Here is a 21,139-nt window from a genome sequence, read left to right on the forward strand (position 1 = left end):
TCTATTTGGTTTTATTTTGTAAAAAGTAAAGCCATCATGTTATACTTTTTTTTATTTAAGAGAATTTATACACAAACAAAGAATATAAGCATTGTAAAGTTACAGACTTAAATAAAGTTAAGGGAATTTCATTTGAAAATCATAGCTGCATGAAGATATCCCTTGTAAATAGTTATATTTCCTTTTGTATTCCTTTGACCTAGAGATAATTTTTCTGTGACTAAAACTGAAAGTTATTTAAAATAATATAAAAATTGACATAACTAATTTGATAATGTGTATGTACTCTTACAAGCAATTCCGATTTAATGAGAAACTTACACATTAAAAATAATGTGCATGTTGTACTTTAATCACAAATACTAAACCGAGGCTCTATAAACATTATTCCTGTGTATCATTCACACGAGATTAAAACGAAAGTAGAAATACATTCTTTAGCTGGAAGTCAGATCGGAATGTAGCGAGAGAAAAAACTGACTATGCAGAATAAGACAACAGATGATCCACTTTTACATAACTGCCGTCCAAACTGGCCGGAATGGACGTGTATGGGGGCCAACATATGTGGCCTCTGCAGTACCACCCTATGGTTCCTAGTTCTGCTGCCCCAGGTCTGGAAAAACTTTCGCCAGAAGTCTGTCCTGGGTCTCAGTGTCCTTTGGGGTACTGCTAATTTTACAGCATCGCTGATCAACCTCTGTTTTGTCTACGGATATGCAGAAATTCCCCTTTACGGGAAAATTAATTCTATTTATATGCCTATCTTGGAGTTCAGTATTCTTGTTCAGTTTTGGATCTATGGAGATCAGTACGATAAAAAGCATAAAATCGCATACCTTATTGTCTGTTTGTGTGTGTGGACAACACTCATATCTCTTAACCTGGGATTGAAATTATTTCCGTATATTCAATGGATTGCAATTGGTTTGTGGTGTGTAGAGACATTTCCACAGGTATGGTAAATAAAATTTTTGAAATTTAAATATGTGAAACCCTTTGCTAAGGTCTGTTTTAACACGACTTTAAATCTTTTATTTTAGGTTTTTCTCAACTTTAAATTAAGATCAACCTCGGGACAATCTACACGGTCTGTAGTCATCGCCTCCATAGGTAAAATGACGGATTTCCTGTCAACGTATGGCCTAGTTTTACCCATTCAATATGTCGTCATGACATATTTTTCCAGTAGCGTTAATTACGTCAACGCCATTCAAGTTGTCTGGTTCTATGGTAGGAAGCCAACTCAGAAAAATGAGGACATGGCGGGTAATATCCGGTACAAAGAGTTCACCGTCAATAATGACCAAGTTCCTAACACCGAGAGGGATACTTTGTGTTCAACAAGATATGTTCAACCAAATCTTAGTTACAGAACTAGAAGAACAGTTAGATATTCGTTGATTGCAATGTTTACGAGTTTTCTTTGCCTATTTGCATATGGTATTGTTTGGGCAACTAAATCTTACTATGCGATGTTTGCCCCTATTACTCTTGTCTCTGTGACAGGATTTGCCTTCTTCTGGTACAGACGTACATGGAATTCAGAAACAGTCATCTAAGTTCATACTCTTTTCAAATTCAGAAGATAAAATTATTCTATGCTTATTGAGTTACATGTTTTGATAAACCTAAAATGGAACATAATAATACAGTGATTTACTTTGCCTTAAGCATTTTAAAATTAAAGTTCAGATAACCTACAAGTTTACTCTCTTCACGTGAAATTGTGATATGTATTTGTTCAAAACAATACAATAATATACTTGTAATGTAAAAATACTAGTACAATAATATTTGACATACTTTATTGTATTATGTTTTCGATTATCTGTCCTTCTTGAATTATCTCTAGATATCTGATAAAATGGTTGCTTCATTCTTTTCATCTTTATTTACTTTTCTTTTTTAACCCTTGGCTGAATGATAATTTTACTACATATAAATGTAATATCAATACATTTCAATAACTTATTCTAACTAAATTACTTTAGAAAAAAATCATTAATATTTTTATATATTTTTTTAAGTTTTCTTAAGTAAAAAATTGTGTAAACAATAATCCTATTAAGAGATGCTTTTCAACCAAAATAAATAGTTAGTGTCATATAATTAAGTAGTGTACAAACATTTTTACTAGAATATGTAATAATTTTTCAATACATACATTATACTTGCATGTCAATTGAATCAGTTGAATCGGAGTTCTCATTAAACATCTGTTGTAAAGCACTATAACAATGGATCTTAATGATAGTCTAATAATCATGCCTTCTAACATATTTGAAGGGAGCAACTGTCAAAAATGCCTAAAGACAAAAAATAAAAATAACAACAACAACAACAAATTTTTTAAAAAACCTGTGATCAATATATGCAGGCAGAGTTCAGTGTTGTACGTTTTTGTTTGAAACATTCCTTGAATATTACATACAGTAAATATTAAATAAAGTTACTTTGAATGTTGAAAAATTTACTAGCTGGAGAACAATGTCAACTTCAGCAGCGCTTTGGTGAAAAGTGGGTCAAAATTTCTCTATGGGTGAATGTTTTAATGCTATCCATACCCACATTTTTTTAAATCTTTGTATATACAAGGGTTGTCCCAAAAAGTCGTAGACAACATTGAAAACTTTTTAAACATGCAACCAATACTAACCAAATTTGGCATAGACATAATCTATTCAATCTTCTTTAAAATTGTGAATTCTTAAATATATGTCTTTCATATTAATGATATTAGGACGATTTTACATGAAGGCCTTTAAGGTCTGCCGGCACACGAAAAAAATTCGGAATAATTCACGCATATGCTTTTATAGCATGTAAGGAGTAGAGTACTGTTTGTTAAACGCAGACAATGGGAACAATATGGGCTACGAACAACGTCAAACAATGTGTATTCTATGCTGCTTACAATACAAGGCGATCTTTTGATTAAATTTCGTCTTAAATTTGAATTTACTTTTAAAAAAACGTACAGTAGTGAATTGAAATAAGTCCTTTAGTCAAAAAATGAATGTTAACAGACACGTGTGAAGCAGAAAAAAAATCATGACGTAAAAAGAGACGTAAATTACGCTTGCTTTCGTGCCCTGATGTACATGTACACTTACATGTTTTCTTTATTTTTACATAATTTCTCTTATAAAATATGATATCTTCATGAAACTTGAAATGCATGATAAAAAAATGTTACTTTTTGCTATGACACGGAAAGAAATTTAATTTAGGAAGGAGAAACAAAACTGTTTTCCCTGTCTACGATTTTTTGGGACAACCCTCGTACTTCGATTTTAATTTTTGAGATGAAGGATATGTAGATAACGAACAGTATTCAATCTCAAAGTCCATAAAACAATACAAAATAGGATCAGTGCAAACATTGACCTTCAAAACATTAGAGGTGGGATCAAGTGCCATGGAGGAGTGAGCATCCCCTTGCAGACCGGTCACACCCGCCGTGTTCTCCTTGTCATGATCGGGAAATAACGGGAAAATCCGTCGCCAGCTCAATGTATAAATAATGGACTCACAACCAGTATGAAAAAAGTTAGTCATCCCCCTACTCAGTGATGAATTGTATTTGCTTTTGTATTTTGTATCGACCATAGAACTTACGAAATGATGACTTTAAACGAGACTGCTAATATTCTTGTTTCATCAACTTGTCCGCCAACAACTTACCTCGTTTTAGAAATTGTTCATATGTAGACATTGATCTTGTGTATTGAATCAGCTGAGATATATAAACTCTGTATGCAGGTGATGAAGGTATATTGCTGCAAAAGTAAGGAAAGCTGACGATAGAAAAGTTAAATTCATCACGTTTATCATAGAGCTTGGTTGTTAGATTACAATTAACGTCTTTTCCAAGTAAAATATCCAAGTATAAAAACAGATGTGTCAAACTCTGTGGTATCTTTTATCTCAAGCTCACCAGGATATATCGTATCGACACAGGAATGGAAATTAACATTGTTAATTGACAATGTCGTCGATATATCTAAATGATGAGTTGAAGGCCACAGCAAGTGTTTTCATCTTTTCACGCATAAGATTCTGCACAAAGTATGTTTCATATGAATACAAAAATAAGTCTGCTAATAACGGAGCGCAATTGGTACTCATGGGAATTCCATTAGATTGTTGGAAGACCTGATCTCCAAAAACCCTATAAATATTGTCAATCAGAAACTCAACCATCTTTTGGATGTCAATTTCAGAGTACTTGTGTGTGCAATCAGAATACAAAATAATATTGCAAATGACCAATAACCTTCCTGGTCATTGGTCATTTTGCAAAATTATTTTTGCGTTGTTCCAAGTTGTTCCATTTTTATTGAAAAAGCAGCTGTCAATGATATCAAAAAGCATGGACTTTAATTTATCGTGAGGTTGTGTATAAAATTGAAAAGTCGGAAGTTTTTAAGCTGTTGATTTTGGTAAAATCTTGTGAATTCAAATTGTTCAAAAGTTCTTTGGAATTTTTGAGTATCTACATCTGATTCACACCACTTATTGAATATATTGTTGGACAGTACTTCTGAAGTTTCTCTTTCACTACTGTCAATATCTTCGTGAGGAGTAAGGAAAGAGGCTTGGTTGAATATTTACTGGAACCCGCAATGTATGTTAGTGAGGAGTAAATAAAGAGGCTTGGTTGAACATTTACTGGAACCCGCAATGTATGTTAGTGAGGAGTAAAGAAAGAGGCTTGGTTGAACATTTACTGGAACCCGCAATGTATGTTAGTGAGGAGTAAAAAAAAGGGGGCTTTGTTGAACATTTACTGGAAAACGCAATGTATGTTAGTGAGGAGTAAAAAAAAGGGGGCTTTGTTGAACATTTACTGGAAAACGCAATGTATGTTAGTGAGGAGTAAAAAAGAGGCTTGGTTAAACACTTACTGGAACCTGCAATGTATCTTTTTTGTAAGGATTGAGAACAATAATCAATTACAAAAATACACCTAAGACAGTCATATAAACTGAGTAGGATGCATAAAGAAGGGATGTTTAATGCTGAGACAGGAGACTTTGGATGGAAGCTTTTGTTGTATCCCAGTCGTGACAAGGAGCACACGGGTGTGACCAGTCAGTCGAGAATGCTTACTCCTCCATGGCACCTGATCCCAACTCTTATGTTTTGGGGTGCTTGTTTGCTTTGTTTCTATTTTGTATTGTTTCAATGGACTTTTGAGCTTGGATACTGTTTGTTACCTCCATATGTTTCATTGTTTATCCATAAATTGATCAGGCCTCAGACCATAAACTAAGAACAGACTTAAGTCAATATTTCAATCAACATAACATCTGAAATAATTAAGGTAATGATACAAAATTTTCATCATAGGTTTGAATAATATGTTAGACTAAACTGCATTTTTTTATGTGAATGAACTAAATAAAACTTAAGATATTAAAAAACTAAAATTTTGACTTGAGTTTGTTCTCAGTTTATGGTCTTGGATCCAGATGATTTTTAAGCGTTTGGGACCTAGAACGCACATATACAATAACTGTTATATTAAACTCACAAGTACGTGCCAATTAAACCCAAACTGCTTACTATATGTCCTTGAACATGCAGATATAAACATTGAAGTAAATACGTGAAAAGAAATTAACTTTTAAACTTAAAACATTCATCATAGCATATCTATATAAAAGCTTTATCCATGTTTGTACAGCACTTACTACAAAGCCTCTTGCATCTAGAGCAAACAAATTGGATCGTACATCTTTTTGAATAGTTAATCAATTTTCTTCTTTGTAAGAGAATCTTAAGAGGCTATTATGGATATATTGATCAGAAATATTTATCTTGAACATGTGTTAAGATAGGTATATATACATGTTTAAAATTATTTCTTTTGCCTTTTACAAATGCAAATATTTATAACAATTGAATTGTCTCTCTAGAAAAGAGTAGATTTTTTTAACTTTAGTAAAACCTAACCATGTTTTTCTACTTAAGTTTTAAAATTGATAATGTTTTCACACAACACAAAATGCAGGTCAATATTGCAGCAACCTTATTAGATCAATGAAAATTGATTCGCACACAGTGTTTCAAAGCATAGTGCATGTAAATGTCTGGGGTTTTTTTTAATTGCTCTACAGTACTATTTATTACAAAAAATATAAACAACAAGAATATAAAACAACAAACAAAACAAATTTTACAAGATTGCAAATTGCTCTACTACACAATCTTACAATTATATTAAAATTCTTAAATACATGTGAAAAATATACAATTACAATGTTTTTATAAATTTTTAAATCTTACGTTCCATACAAATGTTTAAACAAATGTTTTATTATAACTTGCTTGTTCTCGCTCATCCCCCCCCTCTCTCTCTCTAAGGTTTCTTCAATAATTTGTACACCAGCAGTAGACAACCTATGATGCAGACACAAGGTTTGTTACTGTTGCTGAGACTAATCTCATCTGAAAAAATATAAATCATGATAAAATGCACAATAAAACTTGGAAGAAAATGTCAAGTGGAACTAGTTATTGACACAATTGATTATTCCATAAAGTCATGGCAGATTTAAAGGGGGTAATAACTTATAATTAGGCAATAGATGTCAATATGTTTGCAATTAAGTAAAATATATTTATCCTTATTAAATTTTTAAGATTAATGCGAATAAAAATTCAAACGTCTGAGAATTGAATGGTTTTAACAGCCATATACCTGTATAAACTAAATATATGTCATCCTTTAAATTTTTAATGTGGTTGGTTTCAAGCTTGATTTTATCTCATAAATTTGCAAACCTTACAGGAAGGTATGCCAAAATATAAGAAGTTTAAAAAGTATTGTTACCCACCTTGAGAGACACATTTGAAATCGAATTCCAGGTATTTGTAGATGCCATAGCACGGGTCTGCCCCAAACATATCATTCTCTACTGTAATAGTACAGCTCTGGCGGCCATTACAGAGTTTCTGTATGACGTGTAGAGAGGATGGAGCTCGGCAGCTTGTGCTGTTGTGTAGACGCTCAATGGCATAAGGGTGCCGACATTTCTCTTTGGACGTTCTTCCAAAGTTAGCCTCGGTCATGTAAATCAGAAGTCCATTACGGCAACTTATGGTGTGTGTCTTCTGCTCACATATAATACCAGACTCTAGTACAAAAAAAAAATTCATCAAAATATATTAACATTATATCCATTTTCTTTCACACCATGGGCTTGAAAAAATTATACAGTTGATATAATAAATAATTATATTTGGATATTTTACTAGAAAAAAACATATATGTCGATTCGATAATTCACAAAAATGATATAAGAAATATTATGCAGCAATATACTTAAAGTTTCAAATTTTATTTCTCTTTAATTCGATACGCAAAATGACGAAATATTTAAAATGGTAAGTTATTAACAAACTTTATGATAAACTTGAAACCTTCAACCTTTCAACTTATGTAGCAATATACCCTTTTCATTTGCAAATATGGACGTTTTTATACTTATTGTTAGGCCATTTTATACACACTGAAATGCAAGAACATGCGTCATTTGAAAGAACTTTATCTAAAAGGATCTAATCTCTCATGTAATTATTGAAAAAAAAGCTATTTTTAGCATATAGGTCACAGTCAATGTCACAAGGTCATACACCTTGATGTCATTTGAAAGAGCTTTATTAGCTGAGTATGCATACCAAATATAAATTTTTATGGTCAAAAGTTATGAACTTGTCAGTAAAAACCTATTTTTAGCATATAGGTCACAGTGAAGGTCACAAGGTCATTGACCTTCATGTTTTTCATAATAAGAATAATTATTTACAAATATGAAGTTTGATCTCTGATTTTTCAAAAGTTATTTGAATCATGACAACAGCACACAAACAGATAAACACACAAACAGACAGGACAAAAACAATATATGCTCACTATTCCATAGCATTCATGCTAACACGGCGGGTGTGAGGTCGGTGATTTCTCACACCTCCATGATATTTGATCCCATCTTTGATGTTTAAGAGGTTCTTGTTTGCTCTGCACCTGATTTTTAATGTTTTATTGGACTTTTGAGCTTCAATACTGCTCATTATCTACATACATGTGTATATTTCATGAAAAAAATATCAAAAATACGATGTCACTTTATAAATTTCATATCATAGACTGACATGTAATGAGTTGCGTGTATCTCTAGACATATTCTTTTTTCTTTCATACAATTTCAAACAAAATATAGCTGTGCAACTTTTCTTTTACATGTTTTTTGAATAGCAAAAACAGAGCTTTGTTCAATGTTATAAAGTCTCATTCTACTGGACCCATTTCAAAAGGGTAACGAATATATGAAGAGTATTGCTACATGTATGCCTCTTCCTATCCATAGTAAACAGTCATTTTAACGTTTTTCATGGGGTTTGGGTTTCATGGGGATGTCTGACCAAAGGTGATTGGTATCGATATATAATTTTAAATATTCACCAATTTCACAGTGAACTTCTTTCCCGGTGTCATCGTAGAATCGTGTGACGCATGCGCCGCAGTAGTCTGGGACACATTGGCTGTTTGGCTTCGACTCACACAGAGTGATAGATCCATTGTAAATACATGGATCCGTGCAGTTAGTGTAAACGTGTTTTCCTGGTGGACACTTTGCTATGAGAAAATCAGAATACATTAAAATCAGCATTCTAATAAAAACAAATTGATAAATGTGGTTTATCCTGACAATTTTTTTTTTTTTTTTTTTTTTTAAATTTTCATTTAAATATCTTACGTTGTGTTATGAGGTATCCCGCACAGAACACCGCCATGGATAGAAGAAACCCTTGTACAGGTACTGCCCGGAGTCCCATGTTAAGTAAAATGACCTTTAAAGTCACTCTAGTTAAATTAGTTTGGATCAGCACCTGTGCAGAAATTATCATTGAAGATAAGATAAGAAAATGCAAATATAATGTAACAAATTGCAGCATATGGCATATTGTAGGATAAGGAATATCCAAAACAGAACTCGGCAATTTTACATCTTGTGATTGGTCATCAACAAATAAAGTTACTTTGTTATCAATGGCGTACATTCCATTTAGGCAAGAAGGCTGTAGCCTACAAATCATTTTCTCAAAAAATAAAAATTTGGTGGAATAAAGGGGCAGGGGAGTTGATAATAAATCGAATCTACTAAATCAGTAAAATTTATTTCCATTGCAAATATCAAAAAAGCATTCTTAGCAATCCGCTCGTATACCTATCCAATTTTGTCTACAGTTTGCTTTATATACATGTAAGGACAAAACTATTCCCTTAGCTTGAATGTTTTAAAGCCAAAGTTCAAGGGAAATTAATATTAAGTTTTATCAAAAGCAACAGGAGTCCATGACATGTGCAGGAAACGAAACTTATAAATTATATTTGGTTAGTAGAAAATTCAACATTTTGTTCGTACCTTGATTATCATGATTATTCAGTGAGGAAGTTTTCATATTTTCTAAGCAGATAAGTTAAGAGTCTAAATTTTGGTAAGTAGTCTTCACATCACTGTATAAAATGTAAATTCGTCTGCAATATTATTTTCACTGGTCAAATTAAAATTGTAAATGTCTGATCTTGCAAAAATGCTCCTTTTAACCCCACCCCCCTACCCATCGAGAGAAAACCCTGTTTACCCACACTTTGCACCTCATGTTGATCTGTTACTTCACACTAGCCTACACATTAGTAGAAAGAAATATACGCCGCTGGTTATCAAGCATTCTGAGAGTATTGACCCCCTAATGTAAACTCGATCTATAATAGCTCTTCAAGCTCATATACCGAAAATCAGTTTAATTTCTGCAAATACATGAAATCACAGAAAACACATGATGATAAAACTTGGATTCCCAATTATGGTCCCACCCTACCCCGGGAAGTCATAATTGAACAATTTAAAGTCTATACTATACCCTGGGATGTTTCCACATAAGTTTCAGCTTTTCTGGTCCTGTGGTTCTTAAGAAAAAGATTTTAAAAGATTTTTTAAAATATATTTCAATGTTAAACTTGGATTCCCTATCCCTGGGAGTTATGATTTGAATAATTTAGAATTTACACCAACCTATATGTATATGATGCTTCCACATATTAAGTTTCAGTTTTTCTGGCCCAGTGGTTCTTGAGAAGATTTTTAAATGGCCCCACCCTGTTTCTGTCTTTTCTTGATTATACATGTATCCCCTTGTAAGGAGACTTGGTCAATTATTTTAAAAATTCAAACTCCTCTTTACCCATGGACACCTTGTATCACATTTGGTTAAAATTGGCCCTGTGGTTCTTGAGAAGATGTGGTCAAAAGTTTACAGACGGACGGACGAGGGACAACGGGTGATCAGAAAAGCTGACTTGAGCTTTCAGCTCAGGTGAGGTAAAAAAAGCAGAGAACCTTTAAAAGTTGTAGAAATGTTGTAAAAAAAAAAATATATCGTAAAAATAGCTGAATTTGGCGAATTGCTGCGATTAAACACGAAGATTAATGAAGATAAAGCCGGGAATGCAAATATTGATACATATTTTACTTAAACAAAAAAATGTTCGTTGAAGAAATTTCATTAAGCTCTGGTTGATCTAAAAACCCTACCTTATTCGTTATTCGCAATTCCAGATCGGTATATTATAAACAGATAACACATTGAGGAAATACCCGACTAATTTTAAACAACCCGGATCGATAAGCATGCTAAACAATGCACTGCATTGCCTGCTGCAGGTTAATTTAAATACTTGTTTTCTGAAAATGTTTGGCAAAACCTTACTTCTTCTTTTAGAACAGATCTTAAGTTACAAGAAATCAAAAATTAATTACGAGTATGTAACGCAAAGAGAATGTTGTTTCTTACGTCAGTGATTAGAAAGATGTTCCTGTTTTAAAACACGAAAACTTTTTATTGGTCTAGTAGAGTCTTTACTGAAACAATTTTGTGACCGTAAAGCTGTATACAGTATATATTGCTGCAATTTAAATGTTAACCGTACGATATTACCTAATCACTTATTCATAATACCAAACTGTAATATACAAGTAGACTTAAAGTAGAGGTACTGTGAGAACTGAGCTCACTAAATAATACCCCACCTCCCATATGGTTATAATGGCAAAGTCCATGTTTTACAGTGGGAGACCCGAAATAAGTGTCAGTTCAAAGTAGATCAAAGATCAAAGTACTTGACCGATTTATTTGCAGCTGTGCGCTTCACATTGCTTTTCGCAAGTTTTAAATACCCGTTTCCAGAAAATGTTGGGGAAAACATCAACATGATCAAGTACTAGGGATGTCAATACCATGCAGTACTGGTTTATTGCACTTGCAGAATTTTCCTCGTATGGAAAAGTGTAGCAGTATTGGTTCTTGGGATTAAAAGGAAAAGCGAAAGTCTTGCAAGCTTTTTGCATATATTAAAGGCTGATATAAAGTCTCCATTCAAATCTTTGATTTATTGCAGTGTGTTGCTGGGGCACGTTTTATATTTAAGAACTTTCGACGAAGACCGAAATTTAATTCTGCTTATAACTTTTTCAATTACATTTAATTGAAAATGATTATAATCTTTTTGAAAGGAATGTAGAAAGAGATAACAATAACAATTTTAAAACATAATCATTATACCACTTGGAAAGTGGGAGGGTATATAGTGATCGGGATGTCCGTCCTTCCATCCGTCCGTACGTCTGTTACGCTTCAGGGTGACCATATATTAATTATCCGCAACTCCTCTTATATCACTGAATGAAACTTTAATAGAATCTTTTTTACACAGTTCCATTGTGCTCCTCCTATTTTACTTTTTTGATCCGACACATATTTTGAGTTTCCCAGAGCCAGGGGATGACAAATCCCATTGCCCGACGCCCAGGGCTAGTGAATTTTAGGAGTGGGCAAGTGAAATTTTATCAACCACTTGCCCGTGGGCAAGTGACTTATCAAAAATAGAATTTATTTGTTAAAGCTGGGCATAAGGGGCTTGTATGATTTACTCAGCATTTGTCTTTCTCTTTTTTGAAAAAAATATCAAAAAATACCGAATAAGTTTATGGTAGGGCAAGCAAAAATTCAGGTAGGGCAAGTCAATTTTGACCATGTACTTGCCCTTGGACAAGTGCCTTAAAAATCTATTTGTCAGCCCCTGCAGAGCAAAGCAACGACACGGTCTTTCTTTCTATATAATATTAAAGGATACTCATCTCTTAGCCGAATCTCCTCCTATACCACTGAACAAAATTAAATGATACTTTCAAAGATTCTTTATTATATAATGCCATTGTGCACTTCCTGCTTCACTTTTTGATCTGACATTTATTTTGGGGTCTCGCAACAATTAAAACATGCAATATGGACTTCGTCATTATAATCATATGGGAGGCGGGGGTATCATTTAGTGAGCTCACTACATGTAGCTGCTCACAGCACCTCTATAAAGTTTATTTTGCAAAACTTTACAATCTACTAAAGTTTTTGGTCTTAGTCGTAAGTTCCACGGTAATCTGGTGACTGATTCTTTTTTTCTTTTGTGTGATAAATTTCGAATAAAGAGATTTTTAATATGAAGCTGGCAAACAGCATTCAAGTTAAAAAGTTCATTTCAAACGATGGAAATCAGGAGCAGAGCAAACACGGACCTCCAAAACTTCAGAGGTGGGATCAGGTGCCATGGTGAAGTGAGCATCCCCTGCCGACCGGTCACACCCTCCGTGTGCTCCTTGTGATAACCGGGGGATATTGAAAATCAATGTCTAAGTAATGGCCATACAATTAGGATGATTTTAACATCCATCAGCATTTGATAAATTGTATTTTCCGATCATTGTCATCAGGTCATTGTATCGACAATAGAATTTGCAAATCGACTTTAAATGTGACGGTTATTATTGTTTCATCAATTTGTTTGTCAACAATTAAGTTAACTTACCTCACTTTAAAAATTCCTCGTACGTCAAGCATACTCTTTCGTATCGAATCAACAGAGAGACAAAAACCCATATGTAGCTATTAAGAGTACATTTCTACATATGTAAGGAAAGTTGGCGAATGAAAAGTCATTTACTTTACTATTTGGCTTTATCATGTAATATAATATAAAAAATATAATTGCAAGGAGCACATGGGGGTGTGACCAGTTGGCAGGGGATGCTCACTCCTCCATGGCACCTGATTCCATTTCTGATGTTTTGAGGTCCACATTTGCTATTTTACCGTCATTCTCAGATCTCAAAGTTTTACATACTTTTTAATAATCTGATTTTGCACCTTAGGAAGAACTAAATGTGAAACCAGGTAAAAAGTAACCCCCCCCCCTTCAAAAAAAAAAAAACAACTGAATTTTCTGACTGCTAAAATGAAAAGCAGAGATGTCTCAAATCCAGATATATTTCACGATGAACTCTAAAATTATGGGATTATTATTTATTTTTTTAGGGCATGATAAATTTCGTCTTTGTGTCATACTTAAATGCATGTTGTACTCTGCTTCCACCTGGCTATAGTATCTATGTCCAACATGGATGTTGACCGGGGGTAAGAATGGGAGTGTCTGGATACACTGGATCAAATAAATGTATATAGGTATGTACATTTTGATGAGTTATGAACTCATGATGCATTCTTGAAGTCATTTTCCCATATTTTTATAAAATTAACATTCAAATCTTTGCTTCAAAAAGATTAATTAGAAATGTGTTTTCAATATAAATTTTCTGACTTATGAAAACCAAAAACGGATACCACCCCCATCCACTTTCTAAATGTCTTATAACTGTGTAGTGTGTACATAATCATACAGTTTTATCATTATCAGATATGCATGAACCATTATCAGTGAGTATAGGGCTAAGTGTGCCACCATTATGTGAAGTCAAAGTAAAAAAATAATATACAGTGAATAAGGTAAAGCAGGGTAGCTATTGATCTCTTGATAAGATATTACTTGTATACACAATAAAAAAAGACATACATGTAATATAAAGAATTTTAATTGTTCAAATAATTTATAAAGTACAACAAACTGTTAAAATATAAATCAAACTTTTCATCATTATTTTGTGTAGAATAAAAGATTTAAGTTCTTGATACCGGTACACATTGATGATAAATAATATGCATGTCATATTGATTATGCATTTCAATATGAAATACAAAAAAAAAAAATTAATAACATTAAATAATCAAGCATTTTAAAACATTATAACAATGAATACTAAAAAATGAAATCACAGAAAAACACATGATGACAAAGAGAAAAAAAATCCTTTACATATAGTTACACAAATTGATGAGATCTGCCACCTCCCTTTGGATCCACACCCCTGGATCACTCAAGTTTTACTGGATCCACCCCTCTAGATCACTGAAGCTTATCTTCACTGTCCTCCATTGACATATCACATGACGTTTCTGCGATCTCTTCCTGAATGTCCTCAGCTTGTTCCTGTTTGGCTATTGCCATGGGTGCCATGGCAACCTGGAGTCCAGTCTGAGTCTGTAGGGCGTCAAACGTTGCCACAGAAACGACAGCCGAGTTGGGTAGTGTATAGGAGACAGGTATTACAATTCCTGTTAAAATCAAGTGAAAATAAAGATTGAGAATAACACATACAATATCAATACATGTATACTAAATGGCATTATGGACCCTCTCTACACCAGTGCTAATGACTTGTGCGGGGCACAAGTCATAATATAAAAGCGGGGGTTAGAGTCAGAGGAATCTTGGATTACACCAGTGCAAACTGCAAAATGTTTTTGGACATTGAGAAAATTATATTGTATAAATTTTTTAATTTTAAGCTTATCTATTTAATTTTCACTATATGGCACGTGGCATTTACCCTCAGGAAAAATATTCAAATACAACACGGTAGCAGTGAATAAAAATCATTGTTATTTCTTCCATAGAGAAAATACATGTAAAAAAACATGTCCGATTAATTCATTTTGGCCTTTCAAAATGTTAAGAATATTCGAAATGATAACAAATTGAGTTATATTCTGCAAATTATTTTTATTTAGAATTTAGATCTAAGGGCAGATCACTCTAACTGCATAAAAATATCAGAAAATCAGAACTCTTTATTGTACAGTGTAGAGGGGGTTCTTGAGGTAGATTACAAATTTGTAAAAATTTTGCAATGATAAAATAATGCATATGTCATTCATGATTGGTATAAAACATTTGAATGTTATGTAGTCAGAGGAATCCGGGTTAAATTTATTGACAAACTGTCTTTACACCTAAGGTATAACTGAGATACTTTGATTTATTCTTGGTTTGTTCATGATACATATGTACATGTATATCATTCTTAAAGATTTAACATGTTTAAAACATCAATAACTTTTTATTTAATGCATTTACATGTATGTTAAAAAGCCTTCTGAAATACCTTGTGACCCTCCTAGGTCATCCCCAGACAGTATAATGTGTCCATCCTCATTTATATGAGCAATCCGGTGTCCTATGGTGTCCGAATTAATCTCCACGCTGACCGGGGTCATCTGCATACCCGACATAGTGACCACTTCCTGCTGATTGACCGCTACGTCGGCCAGAGTCTGAACAGCATGTGTGGCCTCCTGCTGAGGGACGTCTTGATTGACCTACAAGATATAATATTTATATTAGTGTTAATCAACAGACAACCACACTAAATATAGCAGAACTCTGTCATAAACCTACAAACACACAGACCAACTAATTATAAGTATCGGTACTCTGTCATTTATTGACAGACAAACAGACCGACGAATCATATTGGTACTCTATCATTTATATACAAACAGATCAATCATTAATATTTAGTCATTGATCTACAAAAACATAAAACATATTAATAATATCGGTACTTTGTCATCAATCAACAAACAGACAAATTACATCAGTACTTAGTCAATTATTTACAGACAAACAGACCAAAACATCAGAACTTTGTCATTTATTTACGTATAAAAATTCTATTTCTACCTAATTTTCAACAATCTACTCACATGCTTTACATAGTTCAGCAAGTGTAGGCATGTTTTCATTTAATTTAACCAAAGAGAGATAACTCACTGTGTGCACCACCGTGGCCTGAGTGCCGTCTTGTAACGTCACCACCTGATTGGGGCTGGTGTCGATCTGTATGACAGATATCGTCCCATCAGGGTTGTTAATGGTCTGTAACATCGTCTTTTGTTCAGAACTCTCGAATATGTGTAGCAGATCCTCTCTTCCATGGTGTTTGTAGCAGTTGTTGACGATAGTACGAAGAGCTTCTGTCCAGGACACCTATTATACAAGAATTGAAAATGATATTTTATAAGGATAGTGCCTAAAAAGGTGAGTTTTATTTTGTCAATTTAGAAAAATAAAATGCTTAATTTTACAAAATTCTAGACTTGATAAGAAAGTGATAAGAATTCTACATAATCAAAATGAATTAAATGACTAATATTTGTGTTTTTGAAGTGTATTTATATATTCTGATGACAAACTTTCAGCTTTGAAATATTTACAAATATCTACAACTTTTATTCTACTGATCTAGTTCATATCTTCCTGTTTGAATTTATAACACATAACTACATTTATCAAATTCAATGCTGTATAAAATTCATTGTTTCTTGATACTAACCTTTTTCTTCTGCTCTGTCGTTCTGACGTCACTGCGGACGTTTGCCCAGGGGACGTCTCCGGGCCACCAGACCGGGCGACACTCCACCTTACCCCATCCCGGCTTACTACGACCCGTAGAAAACTTCAGCATCTCAGGAATAAATGTTCGCAACTGTGCCTGGAAAGTAAACAGAGTCTCAAATCAACATTCATACATTTGACTTAAACTTTTTCTCCTATGCCATTTAATTTTATTTCTGTATTACACAACATGAGGAAAATATATTCCACAGATAGGTACTGGTTTCATATTATGAATTTTCTTTACTTGCCAACGTAGTTGTGGATCTCAGTTTACAGGTACATGTACTAAATATTACACAGAACTTCTTCAGGAGAAGGGTTTCAATAATAATATATTTATGTCACATTCTTTATCCTACTTGTGGGCAAGTTTAGGTCAAGTTTAGGTCTGTATAAATTCATACTTGTGTCATTTTGTCCACTGAGGTGGGGATGCCATCTATTGACAAGGGTGGTAACTCCTGCATGCCTGTCACGTCCTGCTGTTGGGGGACTTGTTCTGCCAGCGTGGACTCTAAATCCTGTAACACCACCGACTTACAGTTCCTTATCTGGAAAAATATTACATTTACATGAAAAGTAACATGTATCTCATAACAGGTGAATTCTCTAAAACATACTACTTGTAGTAAGTCAGGATATATTCACCCAATATTTACACAATTTTCTGTTACTTTCAATGTCATACATATATATGATTTTAAAAATAAGGGTCAGGCTGACCTTTCTTCTGCAATGTTTATTAATAAAAGCATATTAATATCATTATATGAAACAAAGAATAAAATGTTAAATTTCAATTGAATGACTGGACTGCTTTACCAAGAATTCAACTTTAAATTGTGCTAAATGACAAACGCTTGCATATTATTCCCATTTATCAACATTTCATATTTATTACAACTTGGAATGGACTAATTCATTATAGATAAATATGCAGTCAATTCTCGAATTATCGCCATTCGATTCATCGCCATTTTCGCAATACAGCCATGATTTCTCAAGAACGTTTTTCCTGCTATATAAAATTCTCTTTATAACGCCAAATTCGCATACCGCCACCCTGTTTTCAAAATAAACGTCCATTTTCAAGTTTCTATTATCTCGATATACAGCCACAGGTGCATGTGGTCAGTGAAGCGCGGCTAACTGGTTGACACTGTCCATGTTGTAAAGCATGCAAAGCCAGACGAGGTATATGCAATTAAATAATTAAATAAGAATTTATTTAACGTAAATTGTTATAATAATTTTGTTTTCTGTTTAATAAAAATCATTTAGTCACGGCTTTGCCAGGAAAGCGGTCTTTGTTAAAGAACACCGATAACGATATTATTCTGATGATCTCGGATTTAAACAATGCATAGTTTGCTTAAAAATAATTATACGGTAAAAATTGTGAACTTTTCATTAACAATGACGCCATAAAGAATGAATTTATTCAAGAATTCATTTTATGTACTATCGGCTATATATTAGTTACGACGATCGACCCAGCATGTTTTTTATTAATATCAGATGTGCAGATTTACATGCATACACATGTAAGTGTCTTTATTTCATAACTGCACATTTTGTTTTAGCGAAATTGTACATATAAAAATTACTTAAAGTATTTTCAAATTTAGAAATATGTTTTTATATGCATATACATGTGATAATAAGAATAGAAACGCTAGATGTAAATGGTATTTCTAAGAACGGTAACTTTACTTCCTATTTCCTATAAAAGATGGGAAATTCAATTCATCGCCAAATTCGTTATACCGCCATGATTTCTAAATTACAAAAGGTGGCGGTTTATCGAGAATTAACTGTATTAAAAAATACATCAATATCTGTAAATAAGCCCAAAAAATACACAAATCTGAGTCTGAAAATATAATAAAATATTTCACCCACCACAGTTTCTAATGGCTGGGAGCCAAACACTTTGTAGTTACTGGAATTCTGGGATTTGCCTGGGGTACAACACAAGACGACCGCCTGCTGACCTACACGTGTTGTGTATTCCTCTATACAGGCCTTCAGTTTCCTGGCGGAATCGAAATACAGCAAATCACATAAAATGTGTGTTGAAGTCATAGTCTTCAAGATTAGCAAGTAATCAGAACAAAACAAACATCTGCGTAAATTTGAACACAGGTTACAATACATGGACAGATAATTTTTTTCTGAATACACAAATGGACTTGGATGATCTTTGAAAAATTTTTTTTTATACTTTTGTATACTAGTAGTTCAGATCCATGAAGGTTTTTATGGATCATTCAATATCTAGTACTGATTCATCAAAATAGATAAATAGTATTTACATGTAGCTTCTGATATAATTTTTCATAACAATTTCTGTCTAAATTATATAAACAATAATCTTAAAGATTAGCTGTAAAACATGTGCATGAAAATCAATTGATCATAGCTTTAAAATCTCAAGCTTTGCTACTCCAGATTGGTGCAAAAAGTCACGGAGGCAAAGAAGAGAACCTAGTTACCTGAGAAGTCTCGTTTGTTGCCTTTTTCGTATTGAGGGGTTTGTCTCGAATGCGTGGGGTCGCTTGTGTTTCTTACCGCTGGCTATTGCAGCTGCTGCAGCCATGCCTATTGTACCTACAATACATCACATATTGTTCACCATACTTGCCTAGTTTTCATGGATTTTCAGGGAATTATATATCATATTTTTCCATGAACCCTTTTCTGAACAGATATGTTTTTTATCTATCATTAAATAAAAAAGCTATGTTGAGTCTTGAAGAAAATTATACCTGGATATATAGATATATTATACAGAATTAAGAAAATAGATGATGCTTTTTAATAATGAAGTACGCTTCTAGCATCTTGTATAATGTTCTTGTACTTGTAAATCCATGCTACTACCTGAATGAGCTAGCTGTGCAGTAACTTCATCTGTCATGCCATTAGTTCCCAACAAGTCAGAGGCATCAAACGTGCTCTCGGGTGAGCTGGGCTCGCTCATATCGTCGCTGATCATCCCCGAGTTGATGGAGTTAGTCATGGTAAAGCTACCCTGTATGGAGCCCCCCGTGGAGACTAGGTTGTTCATCATTGGAGCTGGCGCCTGTCAGCCGGGGTCCAGAGAGGGGTAGAACGGGCCAAATAAGTTGTGGAACCTGTAATATAATATTCAGTAAATTAATTAATAAAAGCAATATTATGAATGTATGGGCAATGCAATTAACAACTGTATTGTAGCAGACAGTATACATGGAAACTGTACTGCTTCAATAGTGAGCCAGCTTTTCTATTGATGTGGTAGAATCTCCCTCCAATTTCCAGCAAGAGGTAGAAGCAATGTACAGTGAGCCTGCAAGTTAACTTTGAATGGGTGACCGCTTCATGTTACCAAATTAAGAACTTGAATTCCTGTGGGTTCTTTTAAATTTCCACTGCATTGTGTCTCCAGCTAGGTTTGCTGTCCAAGTCCAAAGGGAAAGATTTGGAGAGAAACATTGATAATTGGTTTGAGCTAAGTGGATTGAGATAATATAAATTGAAGAGCATGAGAACTTGCATTGTACATATAATGTATATGAACTCAAAATGAAGTTATCAAACACTGATTTCTAAAAGTAAAAGTGCCAGTCTTTATCATCAAAACATTTATACATGAAAGATTAGCCTACTAGAATAAAATGGTGACGAAGGGAGGTAATTACATTTTCAAAATGGCTATACTTTGGCAAGTTAATATCAATCCACACGTTTTCTCTTTTACTCGCTACCCTATTTGAACGTGGTTCGTTTGTAATCATTGTTTGTAAACTTTATGAGCACTGCGTGCGCAGGGACACGGGCAGGTGATGGGATTTTGTGGTGCGACTGCGCCACACTCGAGCTTGCGCGAACGGGGGATAGAAAAAGACAGGTGCGACGTACATTACGCTAAAATGAACAAGCCTACAGTCTTTATTGTCAAATTGGGATCGTAAAATTTGTATCTACATGGAACTTAAGCTTAAAGCTTCTATAAATTAACCGGGAAATTAAAAATTACAAATCTGTCCATTTCTGTTTTTCGATGGACAGGCAATGCTATCTGCGTCTGCGCGGACCAAGTGGTGCTATTGTGGCCATTTGCCACTAATTAGGGCTCTCTTTTTTGATGTTAGATTGATAAAAATGTTTACTTAACAACATTTACAAAAATCTCACCAGAAAGGCTTTTATTTCTCGAGAAGGATTCAAGAAGATTTTGTTGTTTACTACACAGGAAGTGGATTTCTCGTTCTTCCGAAAACGCCATCTACCATATCTGTAGCGCGGGAAAAATTCAAATAACTTAAAAATGCATAATATTGAATGACAAATGACTATAATGTATTTTTCCAAAAGTATCTCGATGTTGCTTAAAATTAATAAATAATAAACTTCAGAAAGCAGGAGATATTATATACGACTGGAGCACAGGCACTT

The 21,139-nt window shown here is 33.7% G+C and overlaps 3 protein-coding genes across 4 annotated transcripts; 1 reads left to right on the plus strand and 2 right to left on the minus strand.

The window, feature by feature from the left end:
• Positions 1–403: 403 nt before the first annotated feature.
• On the plus strand, positions 404–1,931 carry LOC134238380 (uncharacterized). The gene is made up of 2 exons (XM_062720513.1): positions 404–956; positions 1,044–1,931. The coding sequence occupies exons 1-2, from the start codon at positions 483–485 to the stop codon at positions 1,560–1,562; spliced, it is 993 nt and encodes a 330-aa protein (XP_062576497.1). The 5' UTR covers positions 404–482; the 3' UTR covers positions 1,563–1,931.
• A 3,542-nt stretch (positions 1,932–5,473) lies between these two features.
• LOC134238385 (rhamnose-binding lectin-like) lies at positions 5,474–10,892 on the minus strand. The gene is made up of 5 exons (XM_062720521.1): positions 10,867–10,892; positions 8,769–8,901; positions 8,474–8,647; positions 6,846–7,145; positions 5,474–6,456 (listed from the first exon to the last, which is right to left on the minus strand). The coding sequence occupies exons 2-5, from the start codon at positions 8,845–8,847 to the stop codon at positions 6,368–6,370; spliced, it is 642 nt and encodes a 213-aa protein (XP_062576505.1). The 5' UTR covers positions 8,848–8,901; positions 10,867–10,892; the 3' UTR covers positions 5,474–6,367.
• Positions 10,893–13,978: 3,086 nt separating this feature from the next.
• LOC134238381 (DNA-binding protein P3A2-like) lies at positions 13,979–20,964 on the minus strand. 2 transcript variants are annotated; one of them, XM_062720515.1, is made up of 9 exons: positions 20,879–20,964; positions 19,583–19,836; positions 19,195–19,309; positions 18,602–18,734; positions 17,104–17,250; positions 16,635–16,793; positions 16,073–16,288; positions 15,405–15,618; positions 13,979–14,574 (listed from the first exon to the last, which is right to left on the minus strand). In XM_062720515.1, exons 2-9 carry the CDS (start codon positions 19,770–19,772, stop codon positions 14,366–14,368), a joined length of 1,383 nt encoding a protein of 460 aa, XP_062576499.1. In that variant the 5' UTR covers positions 19,773–19,836; positions 20,879–20,964; the 3' UTR covers positions 13,979–14,365. The 2 variants fall into 2 exon arrangements, with proteins under 2 accessions (XP_062576499.1, XP_062576498.1); XM_062720514.1 differs by lacking the exon at positions 20,879–20,964 and adding an exon at positions 20,383–20,541.
• Between the last annotated feature and the right edge of the window lie 175 nt (positions 20,965–21,139).

This window comes from Saccostrea cucullata, unplaced genomic scaffold, assembly GCF_032062105.1.
Source record: "Saccostrea cucullata isolate Sc308-1 unplaced genomic scaffold, CSIRO_AGI_Scuc_v1 ctg3299, whole genome shotgun sequence".
In the NCBI taxonomy this organism is placed as follows: Eukaryota; Metazoa; Mollusca; class Bivalvia; order Ostreida; family Ostreidae; genus Saccostrea; species Saccostrea cuccullata.

Coding starts and splice junctions, on each gene's coding strand:
- LOC134238380 (XM_062720513.1), top strand. CDS start 483: ATGCAGAATAAGACAACAGATGATCCACTTTTACATAACTGCCGTCCA. Junction 957..1,043: donor GTGTAGAGACATTTCCACAG/GTATGGTAAATA, acceptor CTTTTATTTTAG/GTTTTTCTCAACTTTAAATT.
- LOC134238385 (XM_062720521.1), bottom strand. CDS start 8,847: ATGGGACTCCGGGCAGTACCTGTACAAGGGTTTCTTCTATCCATGGCG. Junction 8,648..8,768: donor GGGATACCTCATAACACAAC/GTAAGATATTTA, acceptor ATTTTCTCATAG/CAAAGTGTCCACCAGGAAAA. Junction 7,146..8,473: donor AGAAGTTCACTGTGAAATTG/GTGAATATTTAA, acceptor TTTTTGTACTAG/AGTCTGGTATTATATGTGAG.
- LOC134238381 (XM_062720515.1), bottom strand. CDS start 19,772: ATGATGAACAACCTAGTCTCCACGGGGGGCTCCATACAGGGTAGCTTT. Junction 19,310..19,582: donor TGCACAGCTAGCTCATTCAG/GTAGTAGCATGG, acceptor GATGTATTGTAG/GTACAATAGGCATGGCTGCA. Junction 16,794..17,103: donor CAGTGGACAAAATGACACAA/GTATGAATTTAT, acceptor TTTACTTTCCAG/GCACAGTTGCGAACATTTAT.